Source organism: Pleurodeles waltl, chromosome 4_1 (genome assembly GCF_031143425.1).
Source record: "Pleurodeles waltl isolate 20211129_DDA chromosome 4_1, aPleWal1.hap1.20221129, whole genome shotgun sequence".
NCBI lineage: Eukaryota > Metazoa > Chordata > Amphibia > Caudata > Salamandridae > Pleurodeles > Pleurodeles waltl.
Window position 1 is genome coordinate 872,281,906 of NC_090442.1, and position 18,557 is coordinate 872,300,462.

Genomic DNA, 18,557 nt, shown 5'->3' on the forward strand with positions numbered 1-18,557 from the left:
GGGAAGCAGCCTTAGGCTTCCACCATTTCCCACTCACTCCTCTCCTGTAGGGGGAAGATTACAGCATTTTCTCACCAAATGGAAGACTGTTACAACGGACACTTGGGTTCTCAGTATTGTGGGAAAAGGCTACACCCTTCCCTTTCGGGAGTTCCCGCCCTTCATCCCGCCCCGCCCTTCTTATTGTTCAGAAGAACACCTCCTGTTGTTAGAACAGGAGGTACAAGCCCTCCTTTCCAAGGGCGCGGTGGAGTTGGTCCCAGAGCAGGAGAGGGGTCGAGGATGTTACTCAAGGTATTTCCTGATTCCCAAGAAGGATGGTCGTTTGAGACCAATTCTGGACCTGAGGATCTTGAATTGGTTCCTCAAGCAGGAAAAATTCAAGATGCTGACCCTAGCACAGGTGCTTTTGGCGTTGAACAAGGAAGACTGGATGGTGTCTGTCGACTTGCAGGATGCTTACTTTCATATCCCGATACTCAAGTCACACAGGAAGTATCTCCGGTTTGTGGTGGGATCGCAACACTATCAGTTTGCGGTCCTTCCGTTTGGTCTTACTTCAGCACCTCGAGTCTTCACGAAGGTGATGTCGGTGGTTGCGGCAGAACTCAGAAGGAAGGGGATAGCAGTATTCCCTTACTTGGACGACTGGTTGATCAAAGCCAAGTCCCCGGAGCTTGTGTCGCATCATCTGCAGTCAACAACCCAGTTGTTGTTCGACCTGGGTTTTTCGGTGAACGAGCCCAAATCTCACCTAGAGCCCTCTCAGCGCCTCCTGTTCATAGGGGCAGTACTGGATACAACATTGGGTCGGGCCTTTCCTCCGCCTCAGCGGATTCAAGATATTCAGGATTTGGTTCCAATGTTTCGAAATGGAGCGGTAGTTCCAGTCCTCAAGGTCCTTCGTCTGCTCGGTCTGTTTGCCTCCTGCATTCTGTTGGTCACGCATGCTCGCTGGCACATGAGGGCTCTTCAGTGGTGCCTCCGAAGGCAGTGGTCTCAACACAAAGGGGATCTAGAGAGTACTGTCAAGATCTCCAGAGATGCTGCTGTGGATTTGAAGTGGTGGATTGCAAGCAACAATCTTTCACAAGGAAAGCCGTTCCAGCAGTCGCCACCAGTGGCCACAGTCATAACGGATGCTTCCACTCTAGGGTGGGGAGCTCATCTGGGGGATCTGGAGATCAAAGGTCTTTGGTCTCCAGAGGAACAGATGTTTCACATCAATCTGTTAGAGTTACGGGCTGTACGTCTGGCTCTCAAGGCCTTCCTCCCTTCCCTTCGTGGTCAGTCGGTACAGGTCCTAACGGACAATACTACCACGATGTGGTACATAAACAAGCAGGGAGGAGTGGGGTCGTACCTTCTCTGCAGAGAAGCTCTTCGACTATGGTCCTGGGCAAAGGACCATCGGATTTGCTTGATAGCAAACCATCTGGCCGGAGTCTTGAACGTGCGTGCGGACAGTCTCAGTCGCCAATTCTCGGCAGACCACGAGTGGCGTCTCCATCCAGATCAAGTCTGTTTAATCTTCCAGAGGTGGGGGTTTCCTCGGGTAGATCTGTTTGCCACTCGAGAGAACGCGCATTGTCCATTATTCTGCAGCCTCCAGTATCCGATGCAGGGAGCGTTGGGGGACGCGTTTCAAATAACCTGGTGCGGCCAGTTGCTTTACGCGTTTCCTCCCATACCCTTGATTCCTCGAGTATTGAGGAAGATTCGCCAAGGACCGGGCTCTAGTCATCCTAATAGCTCCAGATTGGCCAAGGAGGGTATGGTACTCCGACCTTCTCCAACTCTCAATGTGCCCTCCGCTCCGTCTCCCTTTCAGGGCAGACCTCCTCTCGCAGTCGCAGGGGCAGGTTCTACACCCCAACCTCCAGAGTCTGCACCTACATGCCTGGAGATTGAACGGGGCAACCTGAGTTCCTTCTCTCTCCCGCCTGAGGTAGTGGATGTTATATTAGCGGCCAGGCGACACTCCACTAAATCTATCTACCCTAATAGATGGTCTAAATTTGTTGCGTGGTGTGGAGAGAGGCCGATTGATCCTTTGCATGCTCATTTATCGGACATTTTGTCTTTTGCTCTGTCTCTAGCGCAGAAAGGTTGTGCAGTGACTACCATTAAGGGTTATTTATCGGCCTTGTCAGCCTTCATATGTCTTCCAGACCAACCATCTTTATTTAAATCCCCTATTGTTATCAGATTCCTGAAAGGTCTTCTAAATAAATATCCTCCAAAACCATTCGTTATGCCGCAATGGGATTTGTCCTTGGTCCTGACTTTCCTTATGGGGTCCCCTTTTGAACCTATGCATTCTTGCCCCTTAAGGTATTTGGTTTTAAAAACAGTCTTCCTGGTAGCTATAACATCAGCAAGGAGAGTGAGTGAGTTGCAGGCCTTATCAGTAAAGCCCCCTTATACAACTTTTTATGGGGATAAGGTGGTGTTGAGGACCAAGGCTGCTTTTCTCCCGAAGGTTGTTTCACCCTTCCATTTGGCTCAGGCAATTACTTTGTCCACGTTCTATCCTCCGCCTCATCCTTCCAAAGAGGAAGAAAGACTGCACCGTCTGGACCCAAAGAGAGCGTTGAGCTTCTTTATTGATAGAACAAAGGATTTCAGGCTGGAGGATCAGCTGTTTATTGGATACGTGGGCAAGAGGAGAGGAAAGGCAGTCCACAAGAGAACACTATCTAGGTGGGTTGTTCTTTGCATTAAAATCTGTTACTCTTTGGCAAAGAAGGATCCTCCTGAGGGCATTAGAGCTCATTCCACCAGAGCTAAGTCGGCCACTTCGGCCTTGGCCAGGGGTGTTCCTGTGGTTGACATCTGCAAGGCCGCAACTTGGTCGTCACTTCACACTTTTGCAAAACATTACTGTTTGGATTCTGAGGTTAGAAGGGACGGCCATTTTGCACGGTCAGTGCTGCAGGATTTCTTGGTTTGACCATTTAGGCACCCACCGCCGGGCGTGGTACTGCTTTGGGACTCTATTCATTAGGTGAGGAATCCACAGGTAGTTGTATCCATCAGAAGAACGAGTTACTTACCTTCGGTAACGACTTTTCTGGTGGATACATTAGCTACCTGTGGATTCCTCACGGTCCCACCCGCCTCCCCGTTGCCTTTCTGGTCTTTCCAAGTAATCCTTGAGTGCGCTCCTCTTAGTCTTTAAGGGTGCAATAGATGTTGTATATAATATATTTATATATATGTATATATCTTTGTGTATATACTTGATGTGTGTATATATTTTTTTAAAAAAGAGAGAGTTATATATATATATATAAAAGATTTACAGTTATTCACGCAATGTTGTGTATTTTTACAATATAATCGGATGTTGCCTTGCTCTTTCATTGCATTGCCTGGTTGTTCTCATGCACATAAAAAATGATTGGTACTGACGTCCGCACGTCGTCGAGGACCTCTTATTGCCTGTATGACGTCAGACGGCGTCGCGTGGGCTAGAGTGACGTCCTCGTCGACGTGCAGAGACTAGTAAGAAGATTTCCGTCGAATGCTGGCGCCATGGGAGTATTCATTAGGTGAGGAATCCACAGGTAGCTAATGTATCCACCAGAAAAGTCGTTACCGAAGGTAAGTAACTCGTTCTTATGGGACACAAATCGGTGCTACCTCCTAGGTTCTGCAGCTAGTGTTTCCTGAATGCATTTGCCCATGTGCCTAGTTCTATCATAATAATTACTTTCTGCATAGCGCTTCCTATACAGGTGGGGTTGTCCAGTAGCACCCTGGTCAAGATCACTGTTATCCATCCCAGTGGTGTTATTCGGTACTACAGTGGTAACATAGCCATAATCAATAGCAGTTCGGTGCATGCGGTGTGCACGGTTTGAAATGCATGAATCCATACTTAACATGAACTGTTTCCTTCTGAGTGGTGTGCTGCATTTTCCTTCATTCCGCTCTTCCATGATGAGCCCACATCTCAGCGGCCCAGGCTAACGAGCTGCAGCTGAAATAGAAAATGGCTTGATTGGTCTAACCGAGCCCTACTCTGGATAGCACTTACATATACCCAGAAATAATGCTCCGTGGCATATCTGGCATATAACGAGCTCTTAAATTGTACACCGCCCCGTAAAAGACCTTAAGCTGTTTAATGTTTCATCAGTTGTCTGCAAGATTGCTTTCCTGCAGAACGACTACGCCGACGTGTTTCCTTTTGTTGCCGAGCCGACTCGCTCTGCAAGCCACAATTTTTTAATCGTTTCTTATTTACAAAAGTGCTTTGACATAGTGCATTTGTTCTGCGGGGCCATGGGGTTTGAAGGCGCTTGTTTGACATGGCCTGTTTGTTTATGTGGGGGTAACATGAGCTGCATCGACAGCATGTCATAGTGTGGTTTCATGATTGTATACATTCTCCCCCACTGCTCCCAGGCAAGCCTTGTCGGCAGAGAGCCCATGGACGTCGACCTCGTGTCCGTGACCAGCGCCAGTGCTTTGACTCAGAGCTCGGAAAGGCCCAGCCAGGCACACAGACACTCAGCGGGATCTTCCAGTAAGTTGCGGTTTTCTCACAAGATCTATTGACATCGCGTGAATGGCTGCTGAGTCTTAATGTCGAGGAACATTTTTTCACAGATAGGGGTAGCAACACCACTGACCAGAACGTCTGACTAAACCTATATTATGAAATGAAAAACATAACCGTCTTACAAATAATTATTCTATTACTAGTTGAAGGGCAGAATCAAACAGTTTTTGCCCATCTCTTGCGTGGCAAATACTGCAAGTAGACCGGGCTGACTTACTACCAGTCGAGGCTTAAAGCCACTGTGACCTGAAAAGCGAAGATTTGTGAAAAATATTTTTTAACAAGTGTACTTTTAAAATATATTTTTCCCATTGGTGTTGGGCAGTTTTGCACTTTTCTTGAACTACAATTTACACTACACTATTGATAGACGCTAATAGAAAAGTAATTTTGTCGTTTCTCATTATTTACAACTTTCGTTTTGGCACTTTTCCTCGATGGAAATGTCTCTGCAAGAATTGACGACAGCGGTTTGGTATCGTATATATGTAGAACACCACTCATATTTCTTTGATTATTTGTGATCGTGTTTTGAAGATACAAGAGATGTCTTCCGGTCCAGCCGGGCCCATATTGAAAGGAAGAGTTATTTCACTTTGATCTATATTTATTTTATTATGGGAACACTATAAAACGTCGACCTAACTACATTAAGCAGCCGAGAGCTGCACCAGAGGTGAGAGAGAGTTAAACGCGCTATTGACTTCAGGGACTATATACAGAGCTCACAGAGAAGCAAGGGGAGTTATACTGCTTGGGGCCTTCAGTGCAAGGCGAGGTAAGGTATAAAAGCACCACATATTGGTATCACATAATTAGGACAGAAGCCCCCCACCCCGTAAGAACACGGGGAGCTCTCCAGCATGCACATTTCTATTTTGCTTGAAGTATTGAAACTCCTTGCACCATTTCTGCATCTATATGCAGAAGAATGCATATTTTAAATGTCTCTGTGGTAATGTTGTTGTAATGCTTTACTTTTCATGAGGATTGGCTGATGATCCTTAATTGACATAATTATGAATCACTGCAGCAATTTCAATAATAACAGAGAGCATCTTCATCTAATATTTATTCTTGCGGTCCCATATGATGCTCTAAAACTTCCACTTACTTAAAAACAATACTGGAAAGATCTAAACTACTTTGTCAGATGTGGAAAGTGCTTTTCAGGCCTCTGAACATCGATAATTTAATACCTGATAATGAAGTTTGGGGACTATAATCAGGCCATAAGGAAGGGCCTCTTCGCACTAATGGTTGTGGCATCAGAACACACAGATTGGCCAGTACTATGACTTTATACAACAGTTAATTTTTCGTTCTGGTTAGCTATTTACTAGACCTCAGTCATTTCTTCCTTGAAATGGCATTGACATTGTGGGTCCACAACATTACAGCCATATGGTAATTGGAGAGGTAGGTAGGTTGACCGATCCTATTTTGCCTCTTTTACGTTTGAGTCCTTGTTGGGAAGGAGTCCCACTCCAGGGCGGTGTAGACAGTGAAACTGGTAACAGCTGAATACTCCGCACTCAAAAGTTACCTTGGCATTGTTATTGGTGCTCAGCACCTGAATTAGATTTGAGGCATGGAGCAGCACAGAGCCCCACCGTGCTGTACTTAAATCTCAGCTGCACCCTTCTTCTATAGAACACAAGCCTTCAAACCAGTGGGTTGAATAAAAAAGCAAAGACCTCATCAGTATGAACAATTAGAGCAGCTATTTATAGATCTGGATATAAAACCGCTGGACGTGTTCCTTTCTCCTTCCATGTACATGAATCACAACAATATCCCAGATTCTGATACGGGTGCCTCTCCTGGTGGTCCAATGCACTTGTGTAGCTGGAGCCGCGTGTCGTTTTTCATCAGCCTTTGGCTCCTCCAGAGGTGCTATCACTGAAGACAGCTAGCCAGAACAGAAATTCACTCACTTGTCAATGCTGGGGATATACTGTGCAAGACCATCATTTCAAGGCATCTTTTTATTGTTAGTGGATGTTAACTTTTATATAACATTACAAAATAAAAATAGTTACCTGAAGTCTTTATATATATATATATATATATATATATATATATATATATAATACCTTTTCAGGCTCAGAGTGCTGATATATGCCAAATAAAGAAAAAAAAAGGATGCAATGAACTCTGGGTAGTTTCCAAGTTTAGGCGCAGAGCAGCTTCTTTATATGGAGCACCCCACAACTTAAAAAAAATAATGCTTTGTTGTGCCCCTGCCCCTACTAGGAATATAACCAAGTTAGAAAAAAATAAGTGTCAACAGCCCTCGAAGGGCTTTATTGGGCGCTCCTTCAAGGAGCAGTGAATAGTAAATGAGCGGCCCCTTCACTTGTTTTTTATTAATATTTGTTGTGAGTGTCCATGTGCCCACCCAGGACACCCCCATGTTTAATTTTGGTTGAGGGCCACAGAGGGAGCACAAGGGGACCTACATCCCCAGCTGTTTACACTTTTTTTTAAAAATGCAGGCATCATTAGCAGCTGGGGGGAACTCGGGGCCCGAGGCCCCTGACAGCTCCCTAGCCAGCACCATACTGTGTGCTGACATGAGTCAGCACTTTCTCTTTGCGTCTGCCCAGGTGGGAGCAGCATTTTTTTAACTGCTCACGCCGGGCAGGAGCAAAGTTGACTTCCCTGTCTGAGAGAGTGCAGACAGGGTATGTCTGCACTCTCCCAGGCAGAAACCATAGTGTCCCAGAGGTGGGCTCACCAGGAACCTGAAGGATTATGCCCCAGGGGATGAGGCTCCAGATGGAGATGGCTGCACGCAGCTCCCCTATCCTCCTCTTTTAAAATAAATTCAGCCCCAAGGGATGGGTTTCCCGATGCCTTAAGAGGCCTTTGGGAAAGGGGCAGCACACCCCCTCCCCTTTCACTTTATGCTGTGCCCCAGTGGATGGGGTCCTAGAGGCTGCTTGGCAGAAGGAGGGACTGCAGTCCACCCTGCCCTTTTGAAAAATTTGGATGCCCAAAGGGATAGAGTTCCTCTCCCCAAACAACTATATTTATTGACCCCGTGCCCTGGCTCACCATATGTGTCATATTATTATTATTTTTAAAAAGGCAAGCATTTTTTCTCCACAATCCAATGGGAGCAACGCAAAGGGCAACAAAAATAATAATAATAATGGTGACCCAAGGGGTACCCCACAAGGGATAAGGGGCAGGGTATCCCTACCCTTACCCTTATATCTGTTTTTTGTATTTTTTCAGGACAAGTGGACTAATTCACCAGAGCCCTGAAATGGCTACTGCAACATTTTCTTTCATGTTGCAGCAGCCAATTAGAGTACCCCTTAGGGAGTGAGATGCCAATTAGAGTACCCCTTAGGGAGTGAGATGTCCCAAGGGAAAAAAGCCCACTAGGCCAATCAGAACATTCTATTTTTTAAAGTTGTGCATGTGGCACTCCTGCCAGAGTCCCTCAAACTCAACCATACAGATATACAAATATTCTTGTACCTTAATTTCTCAAAAACTACTGAACAGATTTACACCAAATCACAAAAGCACACTTTCTGTAACAAGGTCTAGCTTCCTCATAAATGTGGTGTAATTCCATCCAACAATTTATACAATATTGCATTCCAAAAAGGTTTATGGAAAGTGCTTTGAGATTTCGCATTTTTGGGACCTCCCCATTTTTTTCTCAGCTCCCACAAACCCTTAACAGATCACCCTGAAATGTTGGAGGAACGAGCAAACCAAAATAAAGCTCTTGTTTGGAAAGTAGTTTCATGAAGATTCGTCAAATTGTACCAAAGTTGTTAGCAAGCCAATAAAGGCATTTACTATGGAAACGTAGACCTGACTATATATGTAATATATATAAGTTTAGGTGGAGAACAGATCCTATATAGAGCATCCTACAACACCAGCAACTCTCTAAATTTGCTCACCTCAAATTGCTGTTTTTCTAGCACAGTTTTTTAAACATAGGATTTATACAGTGCCATCCACACCAAGCTAGAGAGGGACAATTGGCTGGATTTAGAGTTTGGCGGACGGGTTACTCCATCACAAATGTGATCCCATTATAGTCCATGGAGATCGTAGTACGGTTGACGGGATATCGGTCACGTTTGTGAGGAAGTAATCCCTCTGCCAAACTCTAAATCAGGCCCAAAGTCTTTTGGCATTCATACAGCAAAGTCTTCAAGCATAGAATTAGCTCGTGCCGTCCATGCAGAGCTGTAAAATGACACAAGCTTTTCACCACTCCAGGGACAGTACCACAGCTTTGGATTGTTAAAATATCACCCAAACCAACCTGGAATGAATAAAAGCAACCCCTGATACGTGCCTCGCAGTCACCACAGTTTTTCAGAGAGGTTTAGCTTTCTCCAGACGCAAGGGAGCATCAGCCACAACATGAAGATAAATGTTGTGGCTGGCATTACAGGACTCTGGAACTCTGGTCAAACATAGAAGGGGACAAGGTAGAGATACCATGATGCCCTAGCCCTTGTGGAGGAGGACCCAGAAAGTCCACCCAAGGGGAAAAAACTATTTTGTTGGCTCATCCCTGTCTCAAAGGACTCCGGCTGGAGATAGTCAGCACCAGAGTGGTCCTGCGGGAGTCCCACAGGAGTCAGTAAAGGCCCCTGTGCTCCTGGGAAGTCCCGCAGGACAAAAAAAAAAACCCTAAAAAAGTGGAAGAACATGGGATGAGGGTCAGTTGGTGATTTCCCGCTCACCAAGGCTCTACCGCCTGCAGGGATTGGAGGCAGGCCATGCAGCCCAAGCCACTCAGTGCATGGCCAAAGGCTGTAGGTGTAGGTGGGGGATTGGCTGCAAATATAATGTAATACAATATTATTTTACATTAAAAAAACAGATGATGTCACTGAAAAAAGGTAAGGTTAAAGTGGATGTAGGGACCTGGGTTCTGGTTGCAGTACTGCCCCACTTTTTGCCTGGTTTGTAAGTGCAACTTTCACTGAAGTGCACTGGGTTGCTGCTAACCAGGTCACTAGTGGCAGTGTTCCTTCCCCAAAAAAGAGACATGTGGTAATTTGATCCCCAAGTGACTAGACGCTTTGGCACCTCTGTAAGTCCCTAGGAAATGCTAACACTGGTACCTAGGGCATGGGTACTAAAGAGGGCCCCTCAGAGCTGCAGCACAACTTGTGCCACTCTGAGGGACCAAGCACCAGCCTTATGCAGACTGCCATTGCCGGTTGTGTGACAAGGTGCTCCCAAAATTGAAAATAACATTGCACACATTTGTGTGCCATGTCCCCTAAAACACTGCTTGCAATATCTGTAAGTCACCTGGCCTTCAGTCCTAAGGCAGGGTGCATTATATTACAACTGAGGGCATATATGCATGAGCAAACATGCCACTCCTATGTCTTTGTCAATTCGGGAATCCATTTTAAATGCATGTGCTGGACACTGGTCACTTCGAGTTCCCCAGCTACACGATGGCTTCTCTGAACATAGGGCTGTTTGGTATCAAACATTTCTTATTAATAAACCCTCACTGGAACCAGTGATGGATTTATTAATACATGCATCCAGAGGGCACCTTAGAGGTGCCCCCTGAAAACCTACTGACTGCTAGCTTGTTAACTGACTGGTCTAACCAGTACAGCCACCCTAGACAGATTTTTGACCTGTTGAGGTGAGGGCTCGGAGGCCAGGAGCAAAAGCCTGCTCTGTGCGGTGGTGGTATCACCTCTTCCTGACAGGATGGACATTCCAGGGTGGGAAGCCTTCATAACGTGACCCAGGTCTCGCCAGATGGAGGAGATGATCACCCCCCTGTCCTGAACACACTTTTTGGTGGCAGGACAAGGAGAAGAATTAGTAATATTAGGAGGTGTGACCACATCATGCCAGTCCCACCCCTATGGTGGACCAGCTGATGTGGACACCACTTTGCAAATTCCTTAATCTTATTTTGGATGGAATTAGCATTCTAGGGTCAGGGTTATGCCCAATTATCAACGGAAGTAGTCATATAGAGTGTGTAGTCACCCTAAAGTTAGGCAACCCATTGGCGTCTACCTGGCACTTCCTGTAACACCCCTAAATTGAGTATTTAGGTGCATCCCTGAGCTCAGGAACTCGGATTCGAGGGATATAGAGAAGGACGAAGATCCACTGCCTGGTGAGAACAGCAGAAGAGCTGTGGACAGTTTGGTGCTAAACCCTGCCCCGCACCTCTCTCAGCAGTCACAACAGAGTGACTCGTCATGCAAGTTGGACAACTGCCAAAGCCTCGGGTAGCCTACCAGCACTTCGAAACCACCGCCAGTCTTCCTTGGAGTAGAGGAGCTACTTTCCTTCAGTCAACAGGCTCAGAAAAGCACAGTACGGCCCACTGCCATACAGCTCCCCGGCTTGACCAACACCACAGACAACCAGGGAGAGGTACCAGTGATCTGGAGGACGAGGACTGTCTCCCCGCCAAGTGTGATGACAGCAGGACCCACTGGAATGGCAGCAGCAATCCCCGGGGTACCAGGCGCTCTGCACCAAGCACCAACTGTGGTGGTCCAGTCAGGATTCTCACTGCACCAGGACCAAGCAGGAGTCAAGGGACATCAGCATCACTGAGACCCAATTCGTGAGTGGCCCAGCTGTCCCGGTTTTGCCCCTACCAGCTGGCTGTCCCTGACATTGAGGAGCACTTTTGCGCACAGAGCCCAGCTGCCCTATCCACTCTGTATGTGACCCGCCTGGCCTAGGTCCCAAATAATTGACTGTGCCACCTTGCTCTAAGGCCCCTTGCAACTCAAGCCCCCATTTGTGAGCTCTCTGACTTGTCCCCAAGTCCCCCATGCAGCCTCTTTTTAGGTGGGCCCCCTTCTTCGTGACAGGCCCAGCTACAACTACACCAGCATCCAGCTCCCGGTGGAATTCGGGGAGCTCCCGGTGAACCGCTGGTTCTTCTTTGGACCTTAGGCCCCTACATCTCTAATTCCAGAAGGTAAACTCCCAAAACCAACTGTACTTACCTTTATCCATTATTGACTTTTCTCTCCATAGAATTGCATTGTGCATAAAGGCACACAGGTTTGAATTCTCTACTTACCTGTAATTTTTAAACATGAAAACAGTACTTAGGCCCTCATTCTGACCCTGGCGGTCGGTGATAATGCGGCGGCCAAGCCGCCAACAGGCCGGCGGTCCAAAATATGCAATTCTGACCCTGGCGGGAACCGCCAACACAGCCCGCCGCAGTAACACTCCGCCCGCCACGGCGGAACAAACAAACAGCGCGGCGGTCCCCGCCAACAGCCAGGCGGCAGACAATGTACCGCCCACCCTATCACGACCCACCAATCCGCCACCTTTTCCGGGGCGGGAGCACCGCCGATAAAAACACGGCGGAAACAGACTACGAACGGGAAAACGCTCACCTCTACGCACTCCACGCGAGATTCCGGCAGTATGGAACCCGAGTTGCAGGTCATCCCCGCACTCCTATACCTGCTCCTGTACCAGGAGCACGCCCGGCGGCGCGGAAGACATCGGTGAGTACTGCACCTACGACACAGGGGAGGGAAAAGATTACCGGCACACACCCACCCACCCACACCCACTACAACACACACATCAATGCATTCCCACAGATCACTGTCACAACCCACAAACCCCCCCCTCCGAAATAATGCAAAGACCAAAAGAAGAGATCATAAACGGGCAGATATATTGAAATATGGACACCAGTAATCCCAATAAATAAATAAACTATGTACAAAATATATACAGCTACTAAATGTAGTCCAACCACTGTCCGTGGACCACAGGGGTCCTGTGCAAAGGGGCAAGGCCCAGTCCCACGACAAGAACTCCACGGAGAGAACACTGCAGGGGCATCAGAAAGAAAATAGGACAGGCACCTCAGGGGGAAGGGAAGGGGGGGCACCTCAGCCACTTGAGTACACGACGCCAGATCCACGAGGGGACTCCATGACCACTGGCCCATCCTGGGGATAGCAAAGCCACAGTCCATACAGTCCATACAGTGGGTGGCCTGCCCACTGGGCCATCCTGGGGAGTGCAAAGCCACAGTCCATACAGTCCATACAGTGGGTGGCCTGCCCACTGGGCCATCCTGGGGAGAGCAAAGCCACAGTCCATACAGTCCATACAGTGGGTGGCCTGCCCACTGGGCCATCCTGGGGAGTGCAAAGCCACAGTCCATACAGTCCATACAGTGGGTGGCCTGCCCACTGGGCCATCCTGGGGAGTGCAAAGCCACAGTCCATACAGTCCATACAGTGGGTGGCCTGCCCACTGGGCCATCCTGGGGAGTGCAAAGCCACAGTCCATACAGTCCATACAGTGGGTGGCCTGCCCACTGGGCCATCCTGGGGAGAGCAAAGCCACAGTCCATACAGTCCATACAGTCCATACAGTGGGTGGCCTGCCCACTGGGCCATCCTGGGGAGAGCAAAGCCACAGTCCAAACAGTCCATAACAGACTCCACTGCCACTGGAGGAGGCATGTTGGCCAGAGGACATCCTGCAGCCCTGCCCGAGACAGATCCTGCCCTGCCACGTCTGCCAAAGGGCCAGCGGTTCTTGCCTTGAAGGGCCCAGTTCAGCGGGTCTTGCCTTGAAGGGCCCAGTTCAGCGGTTCTTGAGACGGCGGGGCCCAGTTCAGCGGTTCTTGAGACGGCGGGGCCCAGTTCAGCGGTGCTTGAGACGGCGGGGCCCAGTTCAGCGGTGCTTGATATGGCGGGGCCCAGTTCAGCGGTTCTTGAGACGGCGGGGCCCAGTTCAGCGGTTCTTGAGACGGCGGGGCCCAGTTCAGCGGTTCTTGAGACGGCGGGGCCCAGTTCAGCGGTTCTTGAGACGGCGGGGCCCAGTTCAGCGGTGCTTGAGACGGCGGGGCCCAGTTCAGCGGTGCTTGAGACGGCGGGGTCCAGTTCAGCGGTGCTTGAGACGGCGGGGCCAAGTTCAGCGGTGCTTGAGACGGCGGGGCCCAGTTCAGCGGTGCTTGAGACGGCGGGGCCAAGTTCAGCGGTTCTTGAGACGGCGGGGCCCAGTTCAGCGGTGCTTGAGACGGCGGGGCCCAGTTCAGCGGTTCTTGAGACGGCGGGGCCCAGTTCAGCGGTTCTTGAGACGGCGGGGCCCAGTTCAGCGGTTCTTGAGACGGCGGGGCCCAGTTCAGCGGTTCTTGAGACGGCGGGGCCCAGTTCAGCGGTGCTTGAGACGGCGGGGCCCAGTTCAGCGATTCTTGAGACGGCGGGGCCCAGTTCAGCGGTTCTTGAGACGGCGGGGCCCAGTTCAGCGGTGCTTGAGACGGCGGGGCCCAGTTCAGCGGTGCTTGAGACGGCGGGGCCCAGTTCAGCGGTGCTTGAGACGGCGGGGCCCAGTTCAGCGGTGCTTGAGACGGCGGGGCCCAGTTCAGCGGTTCTTGAGACGGCGGGGCCCAGTTCAGCGGTGCTTGAGACGGCGGGCCCAGTTCAGCGGTGCTTGAGACGGCGGGGCCCAGTTCAGCGGTGCTTGAGACGGCGGGGCCCAGTTCAGCGGTTCTTGAGACGGCGGGGCCCAGTTCAGCGGTTCTTGAGACGGCGGGGCCCAGTTCAGCGGTTCTTGAGACGGCAGGGCCCAGTTCAGCGGTGCTGGAGACGGCGGGGCCCAGTTCAGCGGTTCTTGAGACGGCGGCCGGTCTATGGCCAACTGCTCATTGCCTGGTGGTGCCCTCCTGGGCAGCGGGGATGGTGCTCCTTCAATGCCCACCTGGGCTGTGGGTGGTGGGGCCCTCCTGGCCAGCTGGGCTGGGTCCTCCCTGGCCAGCGGCTATGGGGGTGGTGGGCTCCTCCTGGGCAGCAGGCCTGCAGCCTGACCTCTCCGACTTGCTGCCCTTGCCCTCCTTAGTCGGGAGTCTGTGGCCCTTTCCTCCCTTTGGAGCTGTGGCTGGTGACTGTGTCTGGGTGGTGTCCGGGGGGGATGTAGAAGCCGGGCTCCTGCGGCGCCCCTTCCGCCTTCTGCTCCTCTTCCCAGGGGGTGGGCTGGCTGTCCCCTTGCTGCTGGGCGAAGATCCAGACATGCGGGCTGGTGGGCTCCAATACCCCTGCACCCTTGTCAAGGGGGCTGCAGGGCTGGTGGTGGCTGAGGTGCTCTTCTTACCCCGACGAGAAGGAGGGGGGGGCTCAGGGTCAGGAAAGAAGTTAGCAGTGGCGAGGAAGAGTTTCTTGGGACAATGGAGAGTGGTAGGTACAGTGGGAATGGGAGTGGAGGGAGAGGATGTGGTTGTAGGTGAGTCACGTTTGCTGTCTTTGGGTGCAGGTGCAGGAGGGATAGGCTGTCGTGAGGTGGATGGCTGTTGGGTGGGTGGGTGGCTGCGTTTGTGTGGTGTGGAAGAGGGGGTGACAGACACAGTGGGAGAGGACACAGGGGACGTGTAAATGGCAGTGGGGGTGGTGACTGCACGTGTGCGGACTGGACTGGAGGGTGTGCTGGTGATGGAAACACTGGCTGATGGTGAGGTGAATGGAGGTGTGAGTGTAGACGTCACAGGGAGGGAGGAGGGAGACGAAGAGGTGGGGGTCACAGAGGTGGTAGTGACTGTTGGCATGTCTGCATCGGAATGTTGCGTGTGTGAATGTCTGCGTGATCTGTGGTGCTTATGTTTGGATGAGCTTCTCTTGGGTGTTGAGGTGTGTGCAGTCTGGTATGATGGTGTGGGTGGGACAGGCAGAGGAACAGGAGACTGGGAGGAGGGAGTTAGTAGAGGGAGGCAGGAGACAGGGACAATGGCTGCCGTCAGTGCTGAGGCCAGAGCCTGGAACGATCGCTGATGGGCAGCCTGACCCGAATGAATGCCCTCCAGGTACGCATTGCTGCGATGAACCTCCCTCTCCACCCCCTGGATGGCATTCAAAAGGGTAGTCTGCCCAACAATGAGCGTTCGGAGGAGGTCAATGACCTCCTCACTGAGGGCAGCGGGGGTAACAGGGGCAGGGCCTGAGGTGCCTGGGGCGAAGGAGATGCCCGGCTTCCTGGCAGAGCGGGCACGGGGCGAACGCTGAGGGGCTGCTGGGAGGGCGGAGATGGTGCGCTGGGTGGCGGCTGTACCTGTAATGGCGGGGGGCACGGATGGTGCCACCCCCGCAAGGGAGCTCCCTTCCGAGGACGTGTCCGTGTCGCTGCAGGGTCCAGTCGTCCCCGTTGTGGAGCTCCCCTCGCCCTCCGTCTCACTGGTCCAGTCAGACTCTGTGGCATGGCCCTCCTGGGCCATGTGAGATGCAGCTCCCTCCTGCCCCGATGCCACTTCTCCTCCGCCTGATGATGCTGATGCACACAAGCACAGAAAGACAAACAAAAAGGGGGGGGGGGAGAGAAATAAAGGGATATTGAGTACATGGATCTCCGGTACAGTTAGCGGACATGACAGACACAGATGCCCCCTGCACTAAGTTGCGCACTTGGGGTCCGCTACGCATTCCGTGGAACATGCCCTACACGCCTAGAGTTGACAACTGCACCCATGGATGACACGGACCAGGGATGGCTGTACTGACACACTACTGAGGGTGTTGGCTGGGGACACAGGGGCTTACGGGGGTGCCCAGCCTACAGATATCGCCCTGGCCTAGGGGGACCCACAGCCGTCCTCCCCCACCCAGACACCTCCACTGCGCGACAACAGAGTAGATAATGCTTGGACTCACCCCCTTGTGTCTGCTGTGCTGCCCTCACGCGCCCATCCAAATCAGGGTAGGCCACCGCCAGGATCCGGAACATCAGGGGGGTCAGTTGACGGCAGGCACCCCGCCTACGTTGGGAGGCCATCCCCAGCAGAGACTCAGCGGTCTTCTTGGTCCCGCGGCGGATGTCCTCCCACCTCTTGCGGCAGTGGGTGCCCCGTCGATGGTGGACCCCCAGGGTCCGGACTTCCTTGGCGATGGCACGCCAAATCCCGATCTTCTCATGGGCGCGGACCTATGTGACACGTACAGGGAGGGAGAAATACCACGTTCAAGTTTGTCTGCATTTTCGTTGCCAGTGGGCCAACGCCCCCCCATCCCCGCCAGGCCCCCCGCCAGGCCCCCCGCCAGCCCCGCCAGCCCCAACATGCCCCCCATCCCCGCCAGGCCCCCCGCCAGGCCCCCCGCCATCCCCAACATGCCCCCCATCCCCGCCAGGCCCCCTGCCAGCCCCAACATGCCCCCCATCCCCGCCAGGCCCCCCGCCAGCCCCAACATGCCCCCCATCCCCGCCAGGCCCCCCGCCAGCCCCAACATGCCCCCCATCCCCGCCAGGCCCCCCGCCAGGCCTCCCGCCAGCCCCAACATGCCCCCCATCCCCGCCAGGCCCCCCGCCAGCCCCAACATGCACCCCATCCCCGCCAGGCCCCCCGCCAGGCCTCCCGCCAGCCCCAACATGCCCCCCATCCCCGCCAGGCCCCCCGCCAGGCCTCCCGCCAGCCCCAACATGCCCCCCATCCCCGCCAGGCCCCCCGCCAGGCCCCCAAGCCAGCCAGTGGCCCCAAATCCAGATTGAATTAAACTCACTTGTTGGTCTGGAGGACCGTAGAGTAGCGCATACTGGGGGAGGACCCCATCCACAAGTTTCTCCAACTCCTCTCCAGTGAAGGCAGGGGCCCTTTCCCCAGGCGCAGCAGCCATTGTCCCTTCCAGACCGAGGTCACAGCAACACTTGCAGTATAGGTCCTCTCCTGTGAAAGTTCAAGTCGCAAGTGGATAAGTAGATAGAAAATGGCGGTCACGTCCGCGGCGGTGCGTACCGCGGCGGTGCGTACCGCCACCGCCGGCGCCCTTCGCCATTGGCTCCTGAAACCCATAGGCTTCAATGTTAACCAATGCGGCTTTGCGCCGCGGTCTTCGCCCGCCGCGGTGTGCCACGCCAGCGCATTGACCTCACATCCCATTGTCACACTTCACAGGTCAGGCAGCCGCCATTTCGAGGGTCCACATGGCTCAATTTCAACTGCGTCACACAGGCCTAGGCCTTGCATAGCCACTCAGACACGCCATTCACTGCATAGAGAATCGTTTACTGTGCTAGCTGTGAGTACGTACCTGTGGGTTGCTTGACTGTGTGCTCCATGTTGTCCTTCCTAGGCACCGTCCGCTGGGTTTGGCGAGGATACGGATGAATCCTCCCGTGTACCGACCGCTGGTGGACCTGTCGACAATGGAAGAACGCCACATTATCCTGACCTACCGTCTTAACCGTGCCACTATACATGAACTGTGTGCCCAGCTGGAGCCCGACCTGATGTCCCCCATCCGCCAACCCACAGGGATTCCCCCTCTGGTGCAGGTCCTGTCAGTACTCCATTTCTTGGCAAGTGGGTCATTTCAGACAACAGTGGGAATTGCTTCTGGGATGTCTCAGCCCATGTTTTCGAAGGTGTTATCCAGAGTGTTGTCTGCCCTGATGAAATACGTGAGGAGCTACATCATTTTCCCTGAGGTGGGCGAATTGGCTGCAGTGAAGGGTGATTTCTATGCCCTTGGACATATTCCCAACGTCATTGGTGCCATTGATGGGACCCATGTGGCTTTGGTTCCCCCAAGAGACAGGGAGCAGGTGTACAGGAACAGAAAAAGTTACCATTCCATGAACATCCAGGTGGTGTGTTTGGCTGACCAGTACATCTCGCATGTAAATGCCAAATTCCCAGGGTCAGTGCATGACGCCTACATCCTGAGGAATAGCAGCATCCCTTACGTGATGGAACAGCTAGAGAGACACCGTGTATGGCTATTGGGGGACTCTGGGTACCCCAACCTGTCGTGGCTACTGACCCCAGTAAGGAATCCCCGGACCAGGGCAGAGGAACGGTACAATGAGGCCCATGGGCGTACTAGGAGGGTGATCGAACGCACCTTTGGCCTCCTAAAGGCCAGGTTTAGGTGCCTGCATATGACAGGTGGATCCCTAATGTACTCACCTAAGAAGGTGTGTCACATCATCGTGGCCTGCTGCATGCTTCACAACCTGGCTTTGCGCCGCCAGGTGCCTT

At 52.1% G+C, this 18,557-nt stretch overlaps 1 protein-coding gene across 2 annotated transcripts in view; it reads left to right on the forward strand.

The window, feature by feature from the left end:
* The window catches only part of LRRIQ1 (leucine rich repeats and IQ motif containing 1), a 1,566,481-nt gene that overhangs the window by 1,466,338 nt on the left and 81,586 nt on the right, over positions 1–18,557 (forward strand). For both annotated transcript variants that reach the window (XM_069229624.1, XM_069229625.1), the window contains one exon: positions 4,414–4,534. In XM_069229624.1, coding sequence (XP_069085725.1) covers positions 4,414–4,534 — 121 coding nt within the window. The remainder of the gene's footprint in view (positions 1–4,413; positions 4,535–18,557) is intronic.